The sequence below is a fragment of the Chanodichthys erythropterus genome, chromosome 2, assembly GCF_024489055.1.
Source record: "Chanodichthys erythropterus isolate Z2021 chromosome 2, ASM2448905v1, whole genome shotgun sequence".
Classification (NCBI taxonomy): domain Eukaryota; kingdom Metazoa; phylum Chordata; class Actinopteri; order Cypriniformes; family Xenocyprididae; genus Chanodichthys; species Chanodichthys erythropterus.
In genome coordinates this window covers 26,040,999-26,064,270 of record NC_090222.1, presented here as the reverse complement: position 1 = coordinate 26,064,270, position 23,272 = coordinate 26,040,999, and the positions used below count along the sequence as shown (strand labels likewise).

The following is a 23,272-nucleotide window of genomic DNA, read 5'->3' as shown; positions in this document are numbered from 1 at the left end:
TATACCAACATCTGAATCATCTGCATTCTATGCTCAGTTGCTAGGATCATATCTGAAAACAAATAAAGTAAACGACAGAAAGACTAAGTCACAATGAAAGTGGTAAGAGTCTGACATCAGACTTTACAGTAAACCACAGACTTGCATAAGGTAATGCAAATCCCATCTGTCCAATCACAGAGAAAAGTCTCTGAAAACCAACAGCTAATGCTGAGAAATATGAAAACATTATATACAGCACATAGTGTATTGTGATTATCTGAGGTCTGGTGTATTGAGTTATGGAATTGTATAATACAAATGATCATATTTTTGTATCATAAATGAAATCTTGTTATTTAATCGCAGTGAGACATGGAATTTCTGCTATAAATGTCTCACCTTTCTTCTGGTATGCCGTCTGAAGATTCTGTGTCATCACAAAACCGCATGCCTGTCTGAGAGGTTTGTCATATGCCCCACACACACGTGTGTCAGGATACAATACACACGCAAAATACAGAGGGCCTTCATCACGAGTGTCGGACACGTGACACAGCTCTTCTTCTTCACAACCTGAAACCCATCACCCATATTCACAGAACAGAAAGTGAAACATTCTTGCACTACGCAGGCATTGACTAAGTATATAATTGTAAGCAAAGGTTTTGGATCTTACGCTTTAGACACCACAGTTGAGCCTCCTGGAAAGTGTACTGGTGTTTAAAGATCCAGTAAAGTTGACTAGCCAGTTTCCTCTCTGGGTCGACTGTTATGTCACCACTCTCCAGAACACCAAAAGCCTCCTTTATTGAGTCTAAGTGGATAATACAGTAGAAACAGAACTGAGACTTTTTTTTTTAAATACCAATATTGTATTAAAACCATTAAAAAACTTCTTATGCCCTGGGTTCACAGACAAGACTAAATGCATCCCAGACTAAAATGCATGTTTGAGCTGTTTTAACTTAAAGCAACTTGCACTGACATATCTTAAAATATGCCAGTGCCATTGTTTTGTCTCAAGAAGCACACTAAGGCATGTTTATAAAAGCTACTTGAATGCCCTAATTGAACTAAGGCCTAGTCCTGGCTTATTCTAAACCCTGTCTGTGAAACCAGTCCTATAAGAGTACTTTTAAGCACAAGAAGATAAAAATGCTTAGGTATATATACAAGTTTGGCTAATTTCACTCATTCATACCAGAAAGAGCAATTCTGGAATCCTCTACAACAGCTGATCCACTGCAAGCAGAGGTAGTTTTTGGACGTGTGTTCATGTCAGACTCTGAGAACATAAATTGCAACTATTAGGCTATACATGAGTAAAAGTTAGAGATCATAATTCATCAAAATATATACTTTTGTTTATGACAGGCATTTAAAATGCTTTATTAGTGTCATGCTGCTCATGTATGCAGTGCATGTCCAAACCTTTCCAGATGTAGACACGTTGGAAACTGATGAGAGTTTCCTGGTAACCAGTTTTATTTTTGCTGGATGCTGGTAAGGCTGCATCAGCTGCAAGAAATGTTCATATTCATTACAATGCCCATCAGGCCATAACATCATAAATCTTGATATGACCAATCAAGGGTTAAATCATTTAAAAGTTTAAATGATAAAATGCTAAGATTCTCAAACACTGCATCAATGATGATTCATCAAGTTACAGTCAATCAGACAGAGTAAACACAGAAAGTCAATTAAAGGTGCCTCGAATGAAAAATTGAATTTATCTTGGCATAGTTAAATAACAAGAGTTCAGTACATGGAAATGACATACAGTGAGTCTCAAACTCCATTGTTTCCTCCTTCTTATATAAATCTCATTTGTTTAAAAGACCTCAGAAGAACAGGCGAATCTCAACATAACACCACTGTTACGTAACAGTCGGGATGTACGCCCCCAATATTTGCATATGCCAGCCCATGTTCCCAACATTATGAAAGGCATTAGACAAGGGCAGCCAGTAGCGTCTGGATCTGTGCACAGCCGAATCATCAGACTAGGTAAAGCAAGAACAATAGCAAAAAATGGCAGATGGAGCAATAATAACTGACATGATCCATGATATCATGATATTTTTAGTGATATTTGTAAATTGTCTTTCTAAATGTTTCGTTAACATGTTGCTAATGTACTGTTAAATGTGGTTAAAGTTACCATCGTTTATTACTGTATTCACGGAGACAAGAGCCGTCACTTTTTTCATTTTTAAACAGTTGCAGTCTGTATAATTCATAAATACAACTTCATTCTTTATAAATCTCTCCAACAGTGTAGCATTAGCTGTTAGCCACGGATCAGAGCCTCAAATTCATTCAGAATCAAATGTAAACAATATAGTATACAATACTCACATAATTAGTTGTGTAAACTTTGTTTAGGCACTGTTTATGGCAAGCACGAGCTCCGTGGGCGGACAGCACGAGATTTAAAGGGGCCGCACAGCATAAATCGGCTCATATTTAATGATGTCCCAAAATAGGCAGTTAAAAAAAATAATTTAAAAAAATCTATGGGGTATTTTGAGCTGAAACTTCACAGACACAGTAAGGGGACACCTTAGACTTATATTACATCTTGTAAAAAAAAGTTTGATGGCACCTTTAAAAGTTTATGCCTAAATTGGTATCAGGGGTGGAAAAGCCCAGAATGATGCAATAAAGAGTAAGCACTGGAAAAACAAAGCAACTGATAAAGGTCAAATAACAGCTGAACCATGCCGTGCAATTTTTAAACAACAATTAAGCATTTGAGTACATCTGTTGATATGAAATCTGGAGTGTGTATGTGGACTCATACTGATGGTGAAGTTCTGTCCGCCAAAGTTGAAAGTGAAACGTTTCAGTTGTTTGCTGTATTGGACACCAGCACCACAGATGCGGTTGGAAGAGGCCACGTCTTCTCTCATGTCCCAGTCTGTCTCGCTGCACTGCAGCACTGAAGGTGCGCTCAAGAGCCCACACATGATAGAGCCTGCAACATAAGACACAAACCATTTAACAATGTAACAAAAGTCACTTTTTCCGATTCAGATTGTTTGGGATTATTATACTTTGATAACTTCTAACAAAAAATGATGTGATTAGTATTATACATTTAAAAAACTCTTTATATATCAAGATTTTATATACTGTTCAAAAGTTTGGGGTCAGTAAGTTTTTTTTTTTGTTTGTTTTTTTTTAAAGAAATTAACACTTTTATTGAGCAAGGATGTAGTAAATTGATCAAAGGTAACAGCAAAGACATGTATAATATTACAAAAGCTTTCTTTTTCAGATAAATGCTGTTCTTTTGAACTTTCTATTAATCAAAGAATCCTGAAAAAAATTAAGTTTTAAAAGTAAGTAAAAAAAACAAACAGTTTAAGAAATGCACCGCTACGGGCCCTCACACGTGACATTTTTGGTTTTGTCTAGCAGTGGAAAGGAGCTACATCTGCTCCTAATGAGTGAAAGCATATCTGACCTCCATCGAGGACATTCTGGTTCAGGATGAATCCATCACAGCAGTTCTCACGGCTGCAAGAGTTGACGCAGAAGCGATGGACGTCAGCCAGAGTGGTTCCACGTGCATCAAACACAAGCGTCCGATACACTCCAGAACTGGTTTTACGGAAACTTAACCTCTCAAAACTCTTCAGGCCTGCTGTGCTGAATTCATGACCTTTTGTCAGAAGATGAAGGATGGAGAGTAAAAAAGAAAGAAAGAAGTACACATATTCTTTAAGTCATGGCCAAGGAACACAAGTGCATCTAAATGCTTTTGAGTCGCCAAAAATAACGAGAAACTGGGACCTCTGTTCCTGAGAGAAGTCTCAAAGTATCAAGTCGTTTATTTCACATGGAAAAATATTTATCTCTGAACAGAACAAGTCTGAGGAATGTTTTTAATGACATGATTTTCTTTATTCTTGTGTCCACAATAGAGTAGACCACTTTGTTAAAATCATTACTCACAAACCACAACTTAATCTTTGGAACTACAGCTCAATTATGATATTGTATGTTGGTTATATTTCATTGTAACAGGCTCTTTGTCTCCTAGGATAATTCATTCTCTATTCAGACAAACTGAAACTCACACCACAATAGATGCATCACTACATTTTACTGTAATGCGTAACCAACACAGGGTACAGGTGACTCACAACAACTAACCAAACATGTGGCATATAACTAATAGCTGATGATTCCTTACCTTTCTTTCTCAGCACTGTCAGATTGGATTCATCTCCTTTTATTTTCAGAACACAGTTGAGAGTCTGGAACGTCTCAGCACCATCATTTCCGAGAAACCCTTTGCTCTGTAATGCCAAACAAACCGCAAGGCTTTTCATTTTTTGTAATAATCGTGTCACTTCTGGGAATATCTCCTATATGAGCGCCACCAAGACAAAAGACCCAACAGCAGATTTAACACTGGAAATGACTCTTGAATATGATAAATGTCTGTCTTCTCAAAATGAAAATATTCCATATTTTATAATTAATAGCTTTTGTAAAGACAAATTAATAGACAAATTGGACAAAATAATGCTGAAATTATTAAGTCAGAAACTAAAAAGTGAAGAAATTGTATGTAGAAAGCATGCAACTATTAGAATAGCATTCAAACGTTTTTTGAGACTGTTTTCAAAAACATTACAAAAAACATTTCTGTAATCCAAACTTTTGAACAGTAGTGTATATTGTGAAGGGGTGGATTCTGGAATTCACTGCCGCTTCAATACATATCTTTTGAGTTATTAATTATCATTTATCTTTCTAAATACTTCTTGACTTCTTCCACTTATGTTAAAGCATTTATTTTCCTTTTCAAACACTAGAAAATTATTTAGAATATTGTCTGTACCTCTCACTGAGAGAAAATTATAACTTATCAGTATGTTTTGAGAAACTTTGCTGTTTATAGTTGGCCAACTTCAATCTTGAAGAAGCTGTGAATCATGTGTATCTGTGTATGTGTGCTAGTTTTCTGTGTGTAGGTCCTGTATTGGTATCAATGGACATTTGTGCACTCTGCTTGAGACTTAAGAGGACATCCTGTGCCTAAGTTCAGGGACCGATCGTTAGCATCATGATGGATGGAGATATGCTTCTGACTATCTGTCCATGTGTGGAAGATTACTAATTTTGTCTATTTTTCTTAGCCAATCAGAATCTTTTAACATAAGTAATGATGTAGTTAGTAGACTAAGTTATAGTATAATTGTTGCGCAAATGTGAATGCACGCAGAGCGACCTATGACCTCCCTGTGAGACTTGAAGCTGGCTTCTGCTGATGAAACTGCAAACTATTCTTCGGTAAAATTTTCTTCAATTCTTTTTTAACCTGTGTCTCTGGGTCTTCATTCATCATACAGTATCTGTTCTTTTGGGTCTTTAACTGTAAAATTCCTCTACAATTGGGTTTAAATATACATTCTAATTTACGATACAAATATGCATCATTAAAGGATTAGTTCACTTTCAAATGAAAATTAGCCCAAGCTTTACTCACCCTCAAGCCATCCTAGGTGTATATGACTTTCTTCTTTCTGATGAACACAATCAGAGATATTTTAATAAATATCCTGATGCATCTGAGCTTTATAATGGCAGTGAGCAGGATCAACGAGTATGAAGTGAAGTGCTTTCTTCAGCACTTTCTGAAGCGTGCCGTAGTTTATACAGGACTGGCGGGAAATTTGCATTATTAATACACCTTCATTCTAGTTAAGTGGTTTATTTTGGTAGCTGTCTTAACTGTCTTTGTAGTGTTAAGAGAGGGAAAGCTATGGCCGTTTTTTTTTTCTTTTTCTCTTTTACCTCCGCTGGGTGTGTTCTTAAACAGTAACGTTAGAGAAAGACTTGCCACTATAAATCGCTATTTTTCTGCACTTAACCCGGATGAATTTTGCCAAGATATTTTTCAGAGATGATAGACAATTTAAAGGTGCCATCGAACGTTTTTTTGCAAGATGTAATATAAGTCTAAGGTGTCCCCTGAATTTGTCTGTGAAGTTTCAGCTCAAAATACCCCATAGATTTTTTTTAATTAATTTTTTTAACTGCCTATTTTGGGGCATCATTAAATATGAGCCGATTTACGCCGCACGGCCCCTTTAAATGCTCCCGCTCCCGCCCACGGAGCTCGTGCTTGCCTTAAGCAGTGCATAAACAAAGTTCACACAGCTAATATAACCCTCAAAATGGATCTTTACAAAGTGTTCGTCATGCATGCATGCGTCGGATTATGTGAGTATTGTATTTATTTGGATGTATTACATTTGATTCTGAATGAGTTTGAGGCTGTGATCCATGGCTAACGGCTAATGCTACACTGTTGGAGAGATTTATAAAGATTGAAGTTGTGTTTATGAATTATACAGACTGCAAGTGTTTAAAAATGAAAATAGCGACAGCTCTTGTCTCCGTGAATACAGTAAGAAACAATGATAACTTTAACCACATTTAACAGTACATTAGCAACATGCTAACAAAAAATTTAGTAAGACAATTTACAAATATCACTAAAAATATCATGTAATCATGGATCATGTCAGTTATTATTGCTCCATCTGCCATTTTTTGCTATTGCTTGCTTACCTAGTCTGCTGATTCATCTGAGCACAGATCCAGACATTAATACTGGCTGCCCTTGTCTAATGCCTTTCATAATGTTGGGAACATGGGCTGGCATATGCAAATATTGGGGGCGTACACCCCGACTGTTACGTAACAGTTGGTGTTATGTTGAGATTCGCCTGTTCTTCGGAGGTCTTTTAAACAAATGAGATTTATATAAGGAGGAGGAAACAATGGAGTTTGACTCACTGTATGCCATTTCCATGTACTGAACTCTTGTTATTTAACTATGCCAAGATAAATTCAATTTTTAATTATAGGGCACCTTTAATGAAAACCCAATTTTGACAAAAAAATTACATTCAACCTATTTTTTGACTTTACTCAAAACGTTGTCCTAATCGCCAAAAACAACCACAGCGATGTAAAAGTGCATTACCAACGCCGACAGATGAAAGGATTCAATGGAATCAGTTCAATGGAATCAATTCAATGGAAAAGATTCCGGAAGAGAAGACAATGCTGAATAAAGTCGTAGTTTTTGTTATTTTTGGACCAAAATTTATTTTCGATGCTTCAAAAACTTCTAACTAACCCTCTGATGTCACATGGACTACTTTGATGATGTTTTATTACCTTTCTGGACATGGACAGCCTACCGTACAAACATTTTCAATGGAGGGACAGAAAGCTCTCGGACTAAATCTAAAATATCTTAAACTGTGTTCCGAAGATGAACGAAGGTCTTACGGGTTTAGGACGACATGAGGGTGAGTCATTAATGACATAATTTTCATTTTTGGGTGAACTAACCCTTTAAGTTATGAAGAAAGTGTAAACTGGCTCAGTTACACTTTTTGTTGAACTGCAAGAGTTTTACACTTTCTTTGTACGTTGAATATCGAAGGCGGTATGGTAGAAGCTAGATATTTTACTTCATAACTTGTTAAATATAATAATTTTTTTTGGTTAGACAAATGCATCGCTTTGCTTCAAAAGGCCTTTATTAACCCCCCCCGGAGCCGTGTGGAGTACGTTTATGATGGATGGAAACACTCTTTTCAGTCCATACTCGTGACTCCTGTTAACTGCCATTATAAAGCTTGGATGCATCAGGGTATTTTTTTTAAATATCTCTGACTGTGTTCATCAGAAAGAAGAAAGTCATATACACCTAGGATGACTTGAAGGTGAGTAAAGCTTGGGCTAATTTTCTTTTGAAAGTGAACTAATCCTTTAACAAATACACTGCATTCAACATACAATTGACATGGGGTAATGTATTTTGGTCATACTTGTTCAGAGGTCCTGCATTCAACATTATCTGTACTTGTGCTGTACAGCTCACAGTAAGTTTTCACTTCATCACTGAAAACAGCCACATATTGACATGAATCTTCCAGGGCACAATCTATCAGAGATCAGAGATGTGATCAACATTAATCATGAACAGTTTAAGTACACATCTGACTAATTCAAGTACGGGTGCACAGCTGCAATATTTAACAGTGTATCTCACCAAGCACACACTTCCTGAGCTGTGTTTCCTTTGGCTGTGTTGAGGAATCAGAGCTCAGTATGTCAGCACTTTCTGATTTCAGCAGCAGGGATGAAGAAGCAACCACTTCAAACTTTTCCATTACTGCAAACACACAGAGTGATATTCTGAACACACACACAAATGAATTTATATAATATTTGTGCTTTCATACTGATAAAGATTTACTGATCTACTTAAGCACTGTTGAAGCAATACTGAAGCCAGTCTTGCGGAAAGCACTTTTAAATTGTAGCTCCCCAAGTCCAGCTACACTAGTAGTAAACTACATGTTAGTGAAAAGTTATTTAAAAAGCTAGATCTGAGCTCACAGTAAGTTTTCACTTCATCACTGAAAACAGCCACATATTGACATGAATCTTCCAGGGCACAATCTGCAGTACGCAATCTGCATTACGCAACTTTTTTTAAAAATTTACAAAAATTATATAATGAGAATATACAACATGAATCCATTTTCCAAACCGTGTTTTTGTCTTATCCTGAATCATTATGGTACACTTATAATAAGTGTTTATATTCTGACTATTTTAGACCAGACTGGTAGGACCCGCCACAGAGTATCACAGTAACTGCGTGACTCGCCATAGACATACACGGAGAAAAGTAGCTCCAGCTACAATGTTCCTCTGCAAGACGCGTGCAGTTCTGTTTATTAACCGCTAGAGGGACAAAAATCGCGGACAGCAGCTTTAAATATAAAACTATCACTGTTATATGATTTATTTTTACAATTAGAGCAGCATTTATCTGGCACAAAACAATTAAGATTTTAGGGTAAGGTAAATAGGGTAAACTTACACCAAATAACTAATACAACTATAAAGAAAAAATTATCTATTTATTTGAATCAAATATATAGTGACAAACAGGAGAATTTAAAGTGTTAAGTTCACCCAAAAATTCTGCCATTAATCACTCACCCTCATGTCGTTCCACACCCGTAAGACCTTCGTTCATCTTCGGAACACAAATTAAGATATTTTTGATGGAATCTGAGAGATATAGGACTCCTCCATAGACAGCAATATAATCACCACTTTCAAGTCCAGAAAGTTACTAAAGACATTGTTAAAACCATCGACGTGACAGCAGAGTTTCAAACTTAATGTTTTAAAGCGACAAGAATACTTTCTGTGCGCAAAAACAAAACAAAAAATAATGAAGTTATTCAACAATATCTTCTCTTTTGTGTCATTATCATACGTTGTCCATGTCCAGCGCTTCCAGGTTCTACGTCAGAACGGCGACTCGTTATTGGCCGGCTCCTGCGTCAGCATCACACACATGCGTCGTGCTGCTCACATGATCAGCTTTGGCCAATACTGAGTCGGCATTCATACGTAAACACGGAAGCCTTCACTGTGCTTACTGTGTCGACTGCGTAAGGATGATGACAGTGAAGAGACAAGATTGTTGAACGAAGTTGTTATTTTTGTTTTGTTTTTGCACACAAAAAGTATTCTCGTCACTTCATAAAATTATGGTTAAATCACCGTAGTCACGTCGACTGTTTTAAGGATGTCTTTAGTACTTTTCTGGACCTGGAAAGTAGTGATTATATTGCTGTCTATGGAGGAGTCATTTACCTCTCAGATTACCTCTCAGTGTGGAACAACATGAGGGTGAGTAATAAATTACAGAAATTTCATTTTTGGGTGAACTAACCCTTTAAAGTCGCAGTGGAACTACTAAAAGATCTTTTATTCCATATTATGTACATCTGAGTAAAACAGATTATCAGTAATGAAAAAAAGTAGGCTGGAAACCATCCATCAGTTGTTGATTGGATGCAGGCAGATTTGACTGTAAGGAGGCGGGGTTTAAGGGGACTGAATGATTGGAGAAGTCCAGAATAAGTCACCAGAGAGAAGTCTGTTGCTTCAGTGATGACATTTTAATTCAATTACAAGGTCAAAAAAGCTTTTAAAAATTAAACAAATGCACGGATGAATTGTTCACGATGAGATCAATAACATTAATTTAGAAAACAGATTCTGTGCCGACTTTAACTATAAAATTTTGACTATTATAATTTAGCTACACTACTTTAAAGCATCTGAACTACTGTATAACACTGTACACACTATATAAAAATGTAGCAGCATTGCTATATTTAGATATTTGTACTTAACACCGACTATAACGCATACCTTTGCACTCTTCAACTGTCATTGGACCATCAGAGGATGTCCAAGAAAGTTCCTCCCCCTGTGGGGAGACACACAACCATCTGCCAGACACTGGGTGCATCTGGGCTGACAGGAAGTCCCCTTTCTTTGTACAACTCAGTTTACTCTGCTGGCAATCAGTGAGACCTTAAGAGTATTAAGATAGAAAGAGGACAAATAGAAAACAATATTTAAACCATGAAAAAAAGCAATATTGCTAGCTGGTCACTCCTGCCACTGAAACCTGTGATCTACATTTTGACAGAGCTGTAACTGTAACCATTTATACCTGCTGTTCTTGAATTTGTGTGAGAGTTGGGCTGAACTGATTTAGTTTGGCCTTTACTCACAATGAGAAACACTGAAGGCTCCCTGGGCCACAGTGGATGTTCCCGAGGGGCAGGGAGAGCAGAAGACCTGCCCTTCTTCTGCTTGAAATGTATCACGCGGACACGCCATACACACGCCACCACTGGAAAAAGAACCAGCTGGACACAACACTGTGTGTGAGAGAGGATAAAAACAAACACACAGTGAGCAGAGTGATTAAGCATGGGTAATGATGGTCTAGAGTGGAAAAAGTGGAGAACGTTTGACAGATACAGAAGGGAAGATTAATAATAGAGGATGAGGAGAAAGTGTATGCAGTTTGAAATATTACATAAACCTACACAAATACATTTACACATTTTTTTCACACCACATTTCTATTTTCGTACATGCCAGTAAGCTAAAATATGCATCAGTTAAAGAACTTTTATAGGTGCATATTCAGAAATGCAAGTAAAGCCATTTTCCTTTATGGTAAACAGGCCAGTCTGTCATTAAGACGACCAAATGGTACAGAAGCCAACCTACCACACCCAGTGGATTGTGGGAGCTGCTTATAGCCAGCCATGCAGCTAAATGAGGGAGGACTGGAGAAAGCAAGAGAGCCATCAGAGAGGAAGATGGACCGGTATGACCCACTTCGGATTAATTCCTTAACACTGTTCAACAATCTCTCTTCACTAAGTGCTATATCTGTGAAAAATAAACATGCATTAATTTAGAAAGAAAAGTACATGGAATAATAAAACATATTAATGATTTAATGTAATGTCAGTGTGAAATTAAACATTTGATATTAGATAGGAAATAAGTATACGGAAATTGACTAGATAAGGCACATAAAGTCTGTTTTTACCAATGTCATGAAGATCAGGGAGAGATGTTATTGGCAGGTCAGAGAGGCGAGCCCTAAAGGTGATGCGCACAGTGACTTCCTTGTCAGTCAAACACTCAAAAGACACAGATGATTCGTCACAAACTGCAACAGAGCTGGTCTGGCCAGATGAGGTCAGCTAACACACATAAACAAGTATTCAAAAGAAACAAACATAGTTGTATATGTAGGTTTTGGAGACGTGCACAGTTTGTTGTCATTCTACTGTAGGCCAAAGATACCTAGATGTTGAACATTACACTTGGAATTAATAAAATATTGTAGGCCAAGTAACAATTTACTTGTCAATCTAAATAGTATTCGAGGGGAAATTTACTTTATAATATTATGCTTATTACTTTTTGTCACACATTAAAAATGTGTTTTTTTATACACAAATATATATATCTCAAAGCAGACTGTGTGTATTGTACCTGTAGGCTGCAGAGACCTGTAGCTCTCATGTCTCTCAGCAAAGCAGCCTGTAGCTCAACACTCTGGGTGCTGCAACTCTTTTGACCCTCAGCCAGCGACATCTGCAGCTGTAAGTACACCTGCACTGTCTGCAATACCTGAGGCTCTGATTGACATTACAGATACACAGTTGCTCAGTAATTAGAGCATCAAGACCTTATAGAAAGTCAAATCCCAAAAGGACACACTGCATTAAACTGTGAGCGTTTTAACAGGTAAATAGAACAATGTGTGTGTGGCCTTTACTTTGGCAGGCGTAGGACAGTGGAGCATCATCAAGCCAGTTTCTCGCCTGGGGATCACACAGGAAGCTGGCGACAGGAAGGGTGTTGACATAACCTTGGTCACAGAACAACTCACAGCGCTGCTTCTGCTGACCTGCAACATTTGCAGTGCTACACAGAATGGCACCATGGGAAATGTCACCGAATGGAAGGGAGCACTCAGGAACTGAAAAGGGAAACAAATAAGGGAAAATCATGTTGCCACAAGCATACATTATGCTAAAATTTTAAAGTCAGCATTTTTTTTAACTAAATATTGCTGTTTTTATAATAAATTATTTACATTACCTGTCAAAAGTTTGGATACATTACAATTTTTTAATGTTTTTGAAAGAAGTTTTGCTCACCAAGGCTGCATTTATTTAATTTAAAAAACAGTAATATTTTGAATTATTACAATTTAAAATATTTTTTTTCTATTTTAATACATTTAAAAATGTAATTTATGACAAAACTGAATTTTCAGCCTCATTACTCCAGTCTTCAGTGTCACATGATACTTCAGAAATCATTCTAATTAGCTGACTTGCTGCTCAAGAAACATTTATTATTATTATTACTATTATTATTATCAATGCTAAAAAATAGAGCATAAGAGACTTCTTTCAAAAAAATGTAATGTTCCAAGCTTTTTATAGGTACTGTATTCCCAACTGACAAAGTTCCACCCTACATTTTGTTTTGTTGAGAAGCCATTTCACTTGTATATACGTTACAATACGGAAAATATTACAAATATATATATATATATATATATATATATATATATATATATATATATATATATATATATATATATATATATATATATATATATATATATATATATATATAGCAACTTCCGTTTAATTCCAACTTGCAAAGTGTGTCCTAATTCACTTACTGTCACAGGCTGGAGTTTGTCCGGTGCTGCGAGAGGTCCGTGTTGTTGGCAGCTCCTTTCCGCTTTGAGAAACACACCAACAGTCGGACAGGTCACACTGCAGGGGTAAGAATTGCTGGCCATCCTGCACACATTCAGGTTCATACCCCACACCGACCTCTCTCTGCAGTGTCAGACTCTTCTGTAGAGAACACCAACCTGGACCTACAACACAATGTTGGTGCAGGAACAACATTCTTATCAACCAATCAGATGTTAGGATTAGTTTTTGGGTCCAAGCGAAAATTCTGACCCAATATATTCAATGTACAGTGTAGTATTTCTACGAACTATATATTCATTTTGAGCATACTTTTTTTTTAGGTTAAATTCATATATAAAATAGGCAGATGTACTTAAAACATTATGTGAAATGTACATGGATTGAAACAGCTAGATGGAGTGCAACTGCATGGTACAAAACGCAGTTTTTGAGATATGTTTTTGAACTTGAAAAACATAATGCTCATATTGAAACTAAATTCCTATCTCCCTTTTATTTCCCTTTTATGGGTAGGTTACAGTTACGGGTAGGTTGATGATCGAAAATCAGATTGTACAGATGGATGGATGGATGTATGAAAGAATTACATTGCAGTTCTCCAGAGGCATCGACAATGGCAGGTTGGATGACTTGTCCGGTTATTGGACTCACGCACAACCCCTGCAAAAGGCCTGAACTGGTCTTCTGGAGTACTGAAAATTCACCGTCCTACAGACGTGCACACAAACAATGAGACAGATACACATGAAATGCAAATTCATTGGTTAAAAATGAATGTACTTTTTATGTACAGTACAAACCAAATAACTCAAAAAGAAGGCCTCACCTCCTCACATGAAGGGCTGTATGTGTAAGTGATATTAGAGCTTGTTTGTGTCCAGTCAGAAAGCAGGAAGTGACTTTGGAGCCTCTGGCATGTAGTTTGGCCTGGGAGACAAATTATTACAAATCAGTTTACAAACTTATTCACAATCCAGAGATTAAATGATAAACCCCAGAGGTTAAACTAGCAGTTCCCCTAACAACCTTGATTATTATTGAAAAGATTTGAGAAAAACATGAGATTGGACTCTTACACTGCTGAGGGGCTTCAGAACGAGACATCAGAGAGCCTGTGAGGTATCGACCTTCTTCATCAACACACCAACAGTGACCTATGATTTCAGACAAAAAAAAAAAAAAGACAATTATCCATAAACAAATATTGCAATAATGTTTTCTGTTGGCAGAAGTACACTACTGTTCAAAAGTTTGGCATCAGTAAGGTTTTTTTTTAAAGAAATTCATATTTTTATTTAGCAAGGATGCCATAAATTGACAAAATGACAGGAAAGACTTCTATATTGTCACAAAAAATCATTTTCAAATAAATGCTGTTCTTTTGAACCTTTGAGTCATCAAAGACTCCTGGTATAAAATATATCACAGTTTCTACAAAAATATTAAGCAACACAATTGTTTTTAAAACTTACGGTAAAAAATGTTTCTTGAGCACCAAATCAGCATATTAGAAAGATTTCTGAAGGATCATGTGACACTGAAGACTGGAGTAATGATGCAGAAATTCAGCTTTGCAATCACATGAATAAATTACATTTTAAAATAAATGAAATAGAATCCAATTATTTTAAATTGTAATAATATTTCACAAAAACATTAAAACATCTTACTGACCCCAAACTTTTGAACTGTAGTGTATGTGCCAAGCTTTTTTATTTTTTTTAATTTTTTTTACTTTTTTTTGAGGTAAAAAGTACCAGAGTATGGTTTCACCTGTGCTTTGGTAGCACTGACTGGGCAGCCAGTGGCCATAAGCGTCACACTGTGGGATGTAGGGCTGGTACCCCAGCATTAAACTCTGTCTGTCTTTGTCACTGGCCATCAGTCTGCTCTGCCAGTAGAAATGTAAGGCTGTCAAGAAGCAAAAGCATATTCAATATTAGTGTGGGTAGAGCTTTACAGTAAATTTGATAAGATCTCAGATGTGTCCGCTCCCATTCTTACAGCTTTTATAAAATAATTGTAATGAGTAGGGAGTGTTTACTAAAAAAGCACATCTGAAGAATACAGAGTGGGGTCTAAATGTTTAATTTAAGTTTTTCCATTTCAAATTATATTATCATAATAAGAATAGAATACTATCTGACCATCCGTACAAAGCGCCACATAACTGACACAAATTAGTGACCAATAAAAAACAAAAGACTGTACTGGAATGAGCTGCGAGTCTCAATGCTGAGTTGATGTTGCTCAGCAGAGTTTGAGAGATGGGGATCTTTGAGGAGCGTGTCTGCTCCAACTCCTCAGGGCTCAGATAGACACTCTTAGCCAGGAGGAAACCATAACCCACAGGCACATGTGAGTTGTTTGAAGCAGAGATCAGCTCCTCAGCCTGCTTCAGGAACATAGAGACCTGGCTTTGAACCACAGAACATGGACCTGGACCTGAAGAGACACAAATGAGATATGATGAAGATTATTTAAACAGATTGTAAAGTAATATTTGAATAGATAGTAATGTCACTAGATATATTAATTACTATATTGTATAACTCACATTTGGGGATTTGTCCAACTGGAGCCTTGTTATCTGCCAGCATGTCTCCTTGAGGGTTAACGCACCAGCATTGACGCAGATGAAAGCTCCCAAAAGGAACACTGAAGTCTGATAGTGGACCTGGATAACCAGAATCTTCTCTTCTGATCAGTCTCCACAGAGATAATGGGTTCAGAAAAACTGATGGTCCATAAATTGCCTCAACGTTCCCATCTAACAAGTCAGATGGAATATCAGAGAACTTCTCAAATCTCGCCAAGACAGGGAATACTCTGTGGTGCCCAGTCTTGAACAATTCAGATACAAAGGCTCGGAATGACGCCATTGCTTCTGTGTTTCTTGCATAGGCTCGCAGAATTCCAAGAAGTTCTGATACGGGCAAGTCTTGACCGGAATTAATGATCCGAACCCACTCACGGTAGAACTCAATCACTTGTTCTGGAGGTCCATCGCACTGGATCTGGTGCCAGCTGCCATCATATGCACAACGAGGGATGTACACTTCTGAAAGCTGGGTTACAGAAGATGGATCTGAGAGAACAGAGCGGATTGTGGACAGGAATTGTTGGGTCGCTGTGGCCTGGCACCTTGTTGGACCTTTGGAAGAAGATCAATAGAGGATAATATATCCAATCACAACATATTTTAAATCATAAAAAAATCATATTAAAATGTCATAATCAATTTAAGCTCTATAAAACAAGATGTCAAAGTCTCTATAATAAGTACATTTTGGCTGGTTGTTTATTTCATATGAGCCAGATCATAAATGTGTGTCTAATTAAATGTATGATTATATCTCTGTAATTAATTATCCGTGTTTAGTGTTCAAACTCACATTGAAGAGAGCTTCCTAAACTCTGAGTGCTGAGTTTTGTTCCAGATGGGTCCACACAGAAACAACTTTTGCCAAGGCACTGTCTTGCTACGTAAGCACCATCAGTCTCACATTTAGGAATGAAGACCTCAGATCCTGCAGAACTACTGGCTTTGACTGCAATCGCCATCTTACGTTCTTTCTCACACTGGGATAAGCATTTCGGCCTGGACCCAGTAGTGCGAGAACCTGATATCTCCAGACCACGAGAGTCCACACACCAACACTCTGTGTCCTGACATTGAACTTCCTGGTAAAGTCCATTCTCAGTGCACTGGGGAATGTATGGAGTCGAGGTAGAAGTCACAGACTTGCAAACATCTGATTTCTGGAAAATGGCACGAAACACTTGACCCAACTGGGTGCTTTCTTCTGCCTTCAGCTGTTTTATGGCTTCTCGAAGGGTATTGAGAAACTGCTCGTTCTCAAGAGCCAATGAAATAAGCTTAATCATATCTCGGTTGGTTTTCAGGTTCACAGAACGACCAAATGCATCAGAAATCTCCTGGTCTATATTAAGACTGGCAGAGTCATCTGCGAAAGTCTTGGCCAACAGCAACAAGTCGGTTGTGGCCTGCATCAGACCAACTTGACTGAAAACTTGACTGAAACTCAATGTACCACTGTTTCCAACAGTGCCAGTGAAGTTGAAATTGCCAGCGTTCTTAAGGAATTTCCCCCCAAAGAGATTCTCTTGGAGTCTCTTAGGGTTCGGGGCAAGAGCAAGAGCTTTTAGGGCAAGAGCCCCAGAGGGAAACATCCCTTGGAGGAGCTCTGCCAGGATGTCTCTGACATTTGGACGCTCCAACTCTGGCAACGACTGCAGAAGACCAGAGTTGGCCAAAAGCTCCAGGAATTCAGGACTGCAAGTACCAAGAAAAGAGAAAGTGTCTTTGGAAACAGGGAACACGTTGCTCTTGCTGAAGTCTCCAGCTGGGCCATAAAAAAGCCTGGAGAGGGCTTGTCTCCTCTCAGACATGCAGTCTTTCACTCCAGTGCCTAAACAAACAAGAAACACAACATTAGTCAGTGCACAAACTCCATTCTACTTGAAGTTTTACTTGGCAAGGGACTGGTAAACCAAAAATAACAACAAAAAAGATTAGTTTTTGCTTCATTGGTCCCTTGGCAGGTAAAATCATTCAAATAAGCTCAAAGATCACAAAAATTATAGAATAAATTGTACAATTAAACCACCGTGAATTTCTACTGCTAGACTGTATTAATACGAGTAGTTCACAATATGTTCACTCATGAATTTCAATGTACTATTTGACTTCCTGAACATTACTTTTTAATGTTATTGATGGATAAAAATCAAGATTTACTGTTGCCAGAGATGCTGAAAAGGCATCATGGGGATGGCACATAATTATGGAATATTCCATGAAAAACACAGATGCAATTAAGGCCAAACTCACTGCATTTTGGTACTCCATACTCTTGTGTGCCAAAGATTTCTTTGCCATTAGTATCCACACACCAGCACTGACCACCGGACTGACACTGGGTTGGCACATACATGCCGTTATCAGTACAGGAGGGTACAAAGGAATTGCCAGCCTGAGTAGCTGCAGCCCGTTCATTCTCACATGGGGTGGGACCTTATGAAAACAACAGTACTATTATACAGATGAAGCAAATACTAGAACTGCTAAAAGGTACATTTTAGTCCTGCACTGCCAGTATAGTATTTTTTTCTTATATTCTATGCTTGCATGTACATGGAACATAAAAAATTATTTTATCACAGGAAAAGTATATTTGACAAGAATATTTATATATATATTATATATATATATATATATATATATATATATATATATATATATATATACACACACTACCGCTCAAAAGTTTGGGATTGGTAAGATTTTTAATGTTTTTAAAAGAAGTTCTGCTCACCAAGGGTGCATTTACTTAATTAAAAATACAGTAAAAACAGTAATATTGTGAAATATTATTACAATTTAAAATGACTGTTTTCTATTTGAAAATATTTTAAAATGTAATTTATTCTTGTGTTGGCAAAGCTGAATTTTCAGCATCGTTAATCCAGTCTTCACTGTCACATGATCCTTCAGAAATCATTCTAATATGTCAATTTGCTGCTCAAGAAACATTTATTGTACAAATTGTACAAAATATTTGTGTACAATTTTTTTTTCAGGATTCTTTGATGAATAGAAAGTTCAAAAGAACAGTGTTTATTTAAAATCTAATCTTTTGTAACATTATAAATGCCTTTACTGTCACTTTTGATTGATTTAATGCATCCTTGCTGAATAAAAGTATTCATTTCTTTGATTTCTTTTCAAAAATATAAAAATAAAAATTCTTACTGACCCCAAACTTTTGAATGGTAGTGTAAAATGTTACAAAAGCTTTGTATTTTAGATAAATGCTGTTCTTTTGAACTTTCTATTCATCATCCTGAATCCTGAAAAAAAAATATTGTAGAATAAATTACATTTTAAAATATTTTCAAATAGAAAACGGTCATTTTAAATTGTAATAATATTTCACAATATTAATGTTTTTACTGTATTTTTAATTAAGTAAATGCACCCTTGGTGAGCAGACGAAACTTCTTTTAAAAACATTAAAAATCTTACCGATCCCAAACTTTTGAGTGGTAGTGTATATTACGTTAAATACGTTAAACTAATATTTATTAATCAGCAAAAAATAAGAAAAAAGTTTATTTTATTATGGCAAAAAAAAATATATATATATATATATATATATTTATATATTATGTTTTTTATTTGTTTATTATGTTATTCAATGTTATTAACAAAATGTTGCATACATCTAAATTTTCCGCTCACGGCCAGCTGGACAGCAAGGTAGCGGCGCTGTAGGATTCGATACATGTTTGACTGTGCAAATGTACTTCCTGCAGTCTGGTCTGAAAATGCTGTGTCATACACCTCATCCAAAAGCAGCTCCACACCTAGACAAACCGAAATCAAAACAGTTAATCTTTATAATACAGAAAAGGAAAAAATGGAATTCAGTGTTTTGTGAGTGCACAATGGTTATAGTTTACGGATCACTCTTTGCTGAGTTTTAACATACTAACTATTTTTTGGCCCCGTTCTTTAACTTGAAATGTAACTGAAGAGGTGTGTATTACCTGTGCTTGGCATCTCTCTTCCAAGGCTGTCTGCACAGAAACAATAACTAGAAAGCTCTGGGTAGGCCTTTCTGAAACCACTGAAGGTCTGGAACACTTCTGGGTCTCTGTTAATGACAAGAAACTTCAGTTAAATAAGTCACTTTTAGCAGATGCATTTTAAACTGTTAGCGAAGACTAAAACAGTTTAACTACTAAGACTGGAAAATTAGGAAAAGGGAAAACTATAAATGCTTCTTCTGTCTGACACAATACTGCTGTCTGGTGGTAAAACATGCACAGCTTGGGCTGGTTTCCCAGATACATATGTCTAGTCCTTCACTAAAAGAGCTTTCAAAAGGGAATCTTTATTCAAATAAATTCAATTTAAATGTGAAAAAAAAAATCATCCTTATTTGCTAATTTAAATAAAGTTTGCAGTCAGTAAGATTTTTAAAGAAATTAATACTTTTATTCTGCAAGAATGCAATAAATTGATTAAAAAATGACAGTAAAGACATTTAAAATGTGACAAAAGATTTATATTTGGGGGAAAAAATGCTGTTTGAACTTTATATTCAGCAAAGAATCCTAAAATTGAATCATGGTTTCCACAAAAATATTAAGAAGCACAACTGTTTTCAACATTGATAATAACAAGAAATGTTTCTTCAAATCAGCATATTAGAATGATTTCTGAAGGGTCATGTGACACTAAAGACTGGAGTAATAGTAGCTGAAAATTTAGTTTTGCTACCACATAAATAAATTACATTAAATATTACATTAAATACCATTTAAAATGGTAATATTTCCCAATATAACTGTTTTACTGTATTTTTGATCAAATAAATTCAGCCTTGCTGAGCTTACAAGACTTCTTTCAAAAACATTAAAAAAAAAAAAAACCTTACCGACCCCAAACTTTTGAACGGTACTGTAAGGTTTGAAGAAACAGCATGTCTCACCTGTTAAAGGTGTGTAACAGATCAAATATCATCCTGTCAGTGGTGTTGACAAACTTGCACTGCACAGGTAAGAAGCCCCCATTATCTGAGCACTGAGGGGGAGAGGGTTCTCCGATACCATGAAGGAGTCGACGCTGTCTCACCTCACAGGCACCAGGACCTAGGGTTAAGGGTTTAGGTACATTTTACATCTGATCACAAAGTATCCATTTAAGTATCAGCCAGCGGAGTCAGCAATAAAATAGCTAAGAAAACACATTTAAGCAGAAAAAACTCTTTCATTCAGAGACTCATCTAAACTGTTCAACTAATGCATCCAGGGAATCAAATGAATATGACAATGAATAAGTGAACTCACACTTTAAGAGTTTTCCATTCTGCCTGGTTCCGTAGATCTCCATTCCTTCTTGGTCTACGCACCAGCACTGGCTACGGGACGCATCGCACTGCACCTGCTCGTACTCACCTGAGTCCAAACACACTGGCACTAGGGTTGCGCCTCCAGTCTGCAGTGCCTGTTGTCTCTGAAGCTGGCATGATGTCAAACCTAAAGTGAGAAGACAGGATGTGGTCAATTCAAATCAATTGATTCAATGGGCACATATAAGTTATGATTTTGCTAAATCCTTATATAAACATTACCTTAAATATGTTAATCATGCTTTAGATTAACAGCATATCTCTGATGTAAGCTTGTGACCTTAAGTGCTTGCTCAAGGATTATGTTTGGGTTCCCAGAGACCCCAAGCAAATACACTAGCATTTAAAAGTTTGGTGTCAGAATGATTATTTAAATCATTTTGAAAGAAGTCTCTTATGTTGACCAAGACTGCATTTATTTGAATAGTCAGTAATATTGTGAAATATCCAATGATAGGTTTCTTTATAGAAAAATACTAATTAAATAAATTAAAATTTAACAACTGACATTTATTCATGTCTTACATCAGGGTTTTCAAAGACCCCAAATGCAAGTAAAGCATTTTTTTAATGGAGGTTGTGTCAAGTTGAAGTATGATGAAGGGCTTACAATGAACAGTGGTTCCATTTTGTCGACTCCCAGGTATCTCAAGTCCCTCTGCATTCACGCACCAACATTCACCACCTCCACGATTACACTGAACATGCCTACAGGGATAGAATTTTATTTTTTTTTCACTTTCACAAACAACATGGTAAAACCGTGGTACATTTGTGATGTTATATACAGCATTGGTCAAGTTAATGCACCTGAAGCGGCCATTCTCAGAGCACTGGGGGATGTGTTCATGTTCCTGTGCTGCACTGACAGACCTCAGCTGCTCACACTGACTCAGACTCTCTGTCTCCAGCTGGTACTCTGAGGGTTTAAAAACAAACAAATAAACAAACAAAAAAAAAACAGGTGGATGATTTTCCTAATCTAAAAAAGCTTAAATACAGCTACCAGAGAGGCAGTAAACATAAAGGTGGTGAATAGACCAAAGACACTCACCTGAAATCTTTCCACATGTCAGAGTGAAGATGCTAAGCACTGTGGCAGTTAGACAAAAGAGCTTCATCTCTTCCATGTTCCGCATCTTCTCTAGGATGCAAGAACTCTCCTAGTGAACGCTACAAGACTGCAGCATCTTTTATACCGTAGCCAAGATGTGCACCGTCATACCCGTTCAGCATTCTGTTGTTTTACGAATTTGTCTATCAAAACACTACCCTCTCCAGACTGGTTAGAGTACCTGGTGGTGAATAAGAACATTCTGGACATGGTAACGTAAGCAGTCAAGCTTGAACTTTTGAGAGTGCTTCTTTGAGGAGAACTAGTAACATAAGTCTTCTGAAAACCACTTCCAACAGTTGAAAAGAGCTGTACGTTTTAACTTCTCTTATGTTGTTGCCCTTATACTTCTACAAAAAATAAATAAATAAATAAATACTGGAAGCAAAGCAAATGACACAAATCTTCATTTTTGCCATTTCAGTAAAGAGAACTCAAATTCACACATACATACAGACATTATATAAGGGAGAGTAAACTTAAATGAATATACACAAAAAAATGTTGAGAATCTTTTTTTTTTTTTAATGAAGTTGTACATACAGATAATTACATCAGGTCTTTAAATAAACTCTTTAAATGTACAGCTGGTATTTTCATCAAAAGAAACTTTTAAATCTAAATTCTAAAACACTCTTTGTACAGATTAATAGAAATTGAGATTAAACAGGCATTTTCAAGTATCATCCTTTTATGCCTTAGTTTTTTGTTGTTTTTCTTTACAGTTATAAAAACTGTATATACATTTTCCAAAAGAAAAAAAAAAAATGAACTAAATGGATTTAATTAAATGCATTTACATCCATCTCAGGATTAGCTTACTTCAAGGTTGATACTCTCAAAGTATCAACATGATAAACAGAACTTAGTAATAAGAGTCACCTAGCTCTGCACGCCCACGTTTAGATTAGCTTGTTTTCTTGTGAATCGCTACAGCATCCATTAAGACTGCAGAGAAACATGCTAAAGTATTAGATGAGTTGTTGTAAGAAAACCATCTAAGTTGTTGTTCTAATGAATTGGTTGGCATTGTGAACCTTTAGTGC

The 23,272-nt window shown here is 36.6% G+C and overlaps 1 protein-coding gene across 1 annotated transcript in view; it reads right to left on the bottom strand.

The window, feature by feature from the left end:
- Window positions 1–22,251, bottom strand: part of tg (thyroglobulin) — a 39,641-nt gene extending 17,390 nt beyond the window's left edge. Inside the window, exons 1-31 of the mRNA XM_067394646.1 lie at window positions 22,167–22,251; window positions 21,923–22,031; window positions 21,723–21,820; window positions 21,051–21,239; window positions 20,693–20,852; window positions 19,746–19,852; window positions 19,419–19,562; window positions 18,028–18,210; window positions 16,568–17,605; window positions 15,730–16,326; window positions 15,384–15,617; window positions 14,946–15,083; window positions 14,249–14,326; window positions 13,999–14,099; window positions 13,760–13,880; window positions 13,130–13,333; window positions 12,209–12,412; window positions 11,923–12,068; window positions 11,471–11,627; window positions 11,143–11,307; window positions 10,635–10,784; window positions 10,267–10,431; window positions 8,075–8,197; window positions 7,851–7,966; window positions 4,187–4,292; window positions 3,455–3,652; window positions 2,789–2,962; window positions 1,414–1,500; window positions 1,184–1,267; window positions 659–796; window positions 382–555 (exon numbers count right to left, since the gene is read on the bottom strand). Of these exons, the coding sequence (XP_067250747.1) occupies window positions 382–555; window positions 659–796; window positions 1,184–1,267; window positions 1,414–1,500; window positions 2,789–2,962; window positions 3,455–3,652; window positions 4,187–4,292; window positions 7,851–7,966; window positions 8,075–8,197; window positions 10,267–10,431; window positions 10,635–10,784; window positions 11,143–11,307; window positions 11,471–11,627; window positions 11,923–12,068; window positions 12,209–12,412; window positions 13,130–13,333; window positions 13,760–13,880; window positions 13,999–14,099; window positions 14,249–14,326; window positions 14,946–15,083; window positions 15,384–15,617; window positions 15,730–16,326; window positions 16,568–17,605; window positions 18,028–18,210; window positions 19,419–19,562; window positions 19,746–19,852; window positions 20,693–20,852; window positions 21,051–21,239; window positions 21,723–21,820; window positions 21,923–22,031; window positions 22,167–22,251 (5,773 nt within the window). The remainder of the gene's footprint in view (window positions 1–381; window positions 556–658; window positions 797–1,183; window positions 1,268–1,413; window positions 1,501–2,788; window positions 2,963–3,454; window positions 3,653–4,186; window positions 4,293–7,850; window positions 7,967–8,074; window positions 8,198–10,266; window positions 10,432–10,634; window positions 10,785–11,142; window positions 11,308–11,470; window positions 11,628–11,922; window positions 12,069–12,208; window positions 12,413–13,129; window positions 13,334–13,759; window positions 13,881–13,998; window positions 14,100–14,248; window positions 14,327–14,945; window positions 15,084–15,383; window positions 15,618–15,729; window positions 16,327–16,567; window positions 17,606–18,027; window positions 18,211–19,418; window positions 19,563–19,745; window positions 19,853–20,692; window positions 20,853–21,050; window positions 21,240–21,722; window positions 21,821–21,922; window positions 22,032–22,166) is intronic.
- Window positions 22,252–23,272: the final 1,021 nt, after the last annotated feature.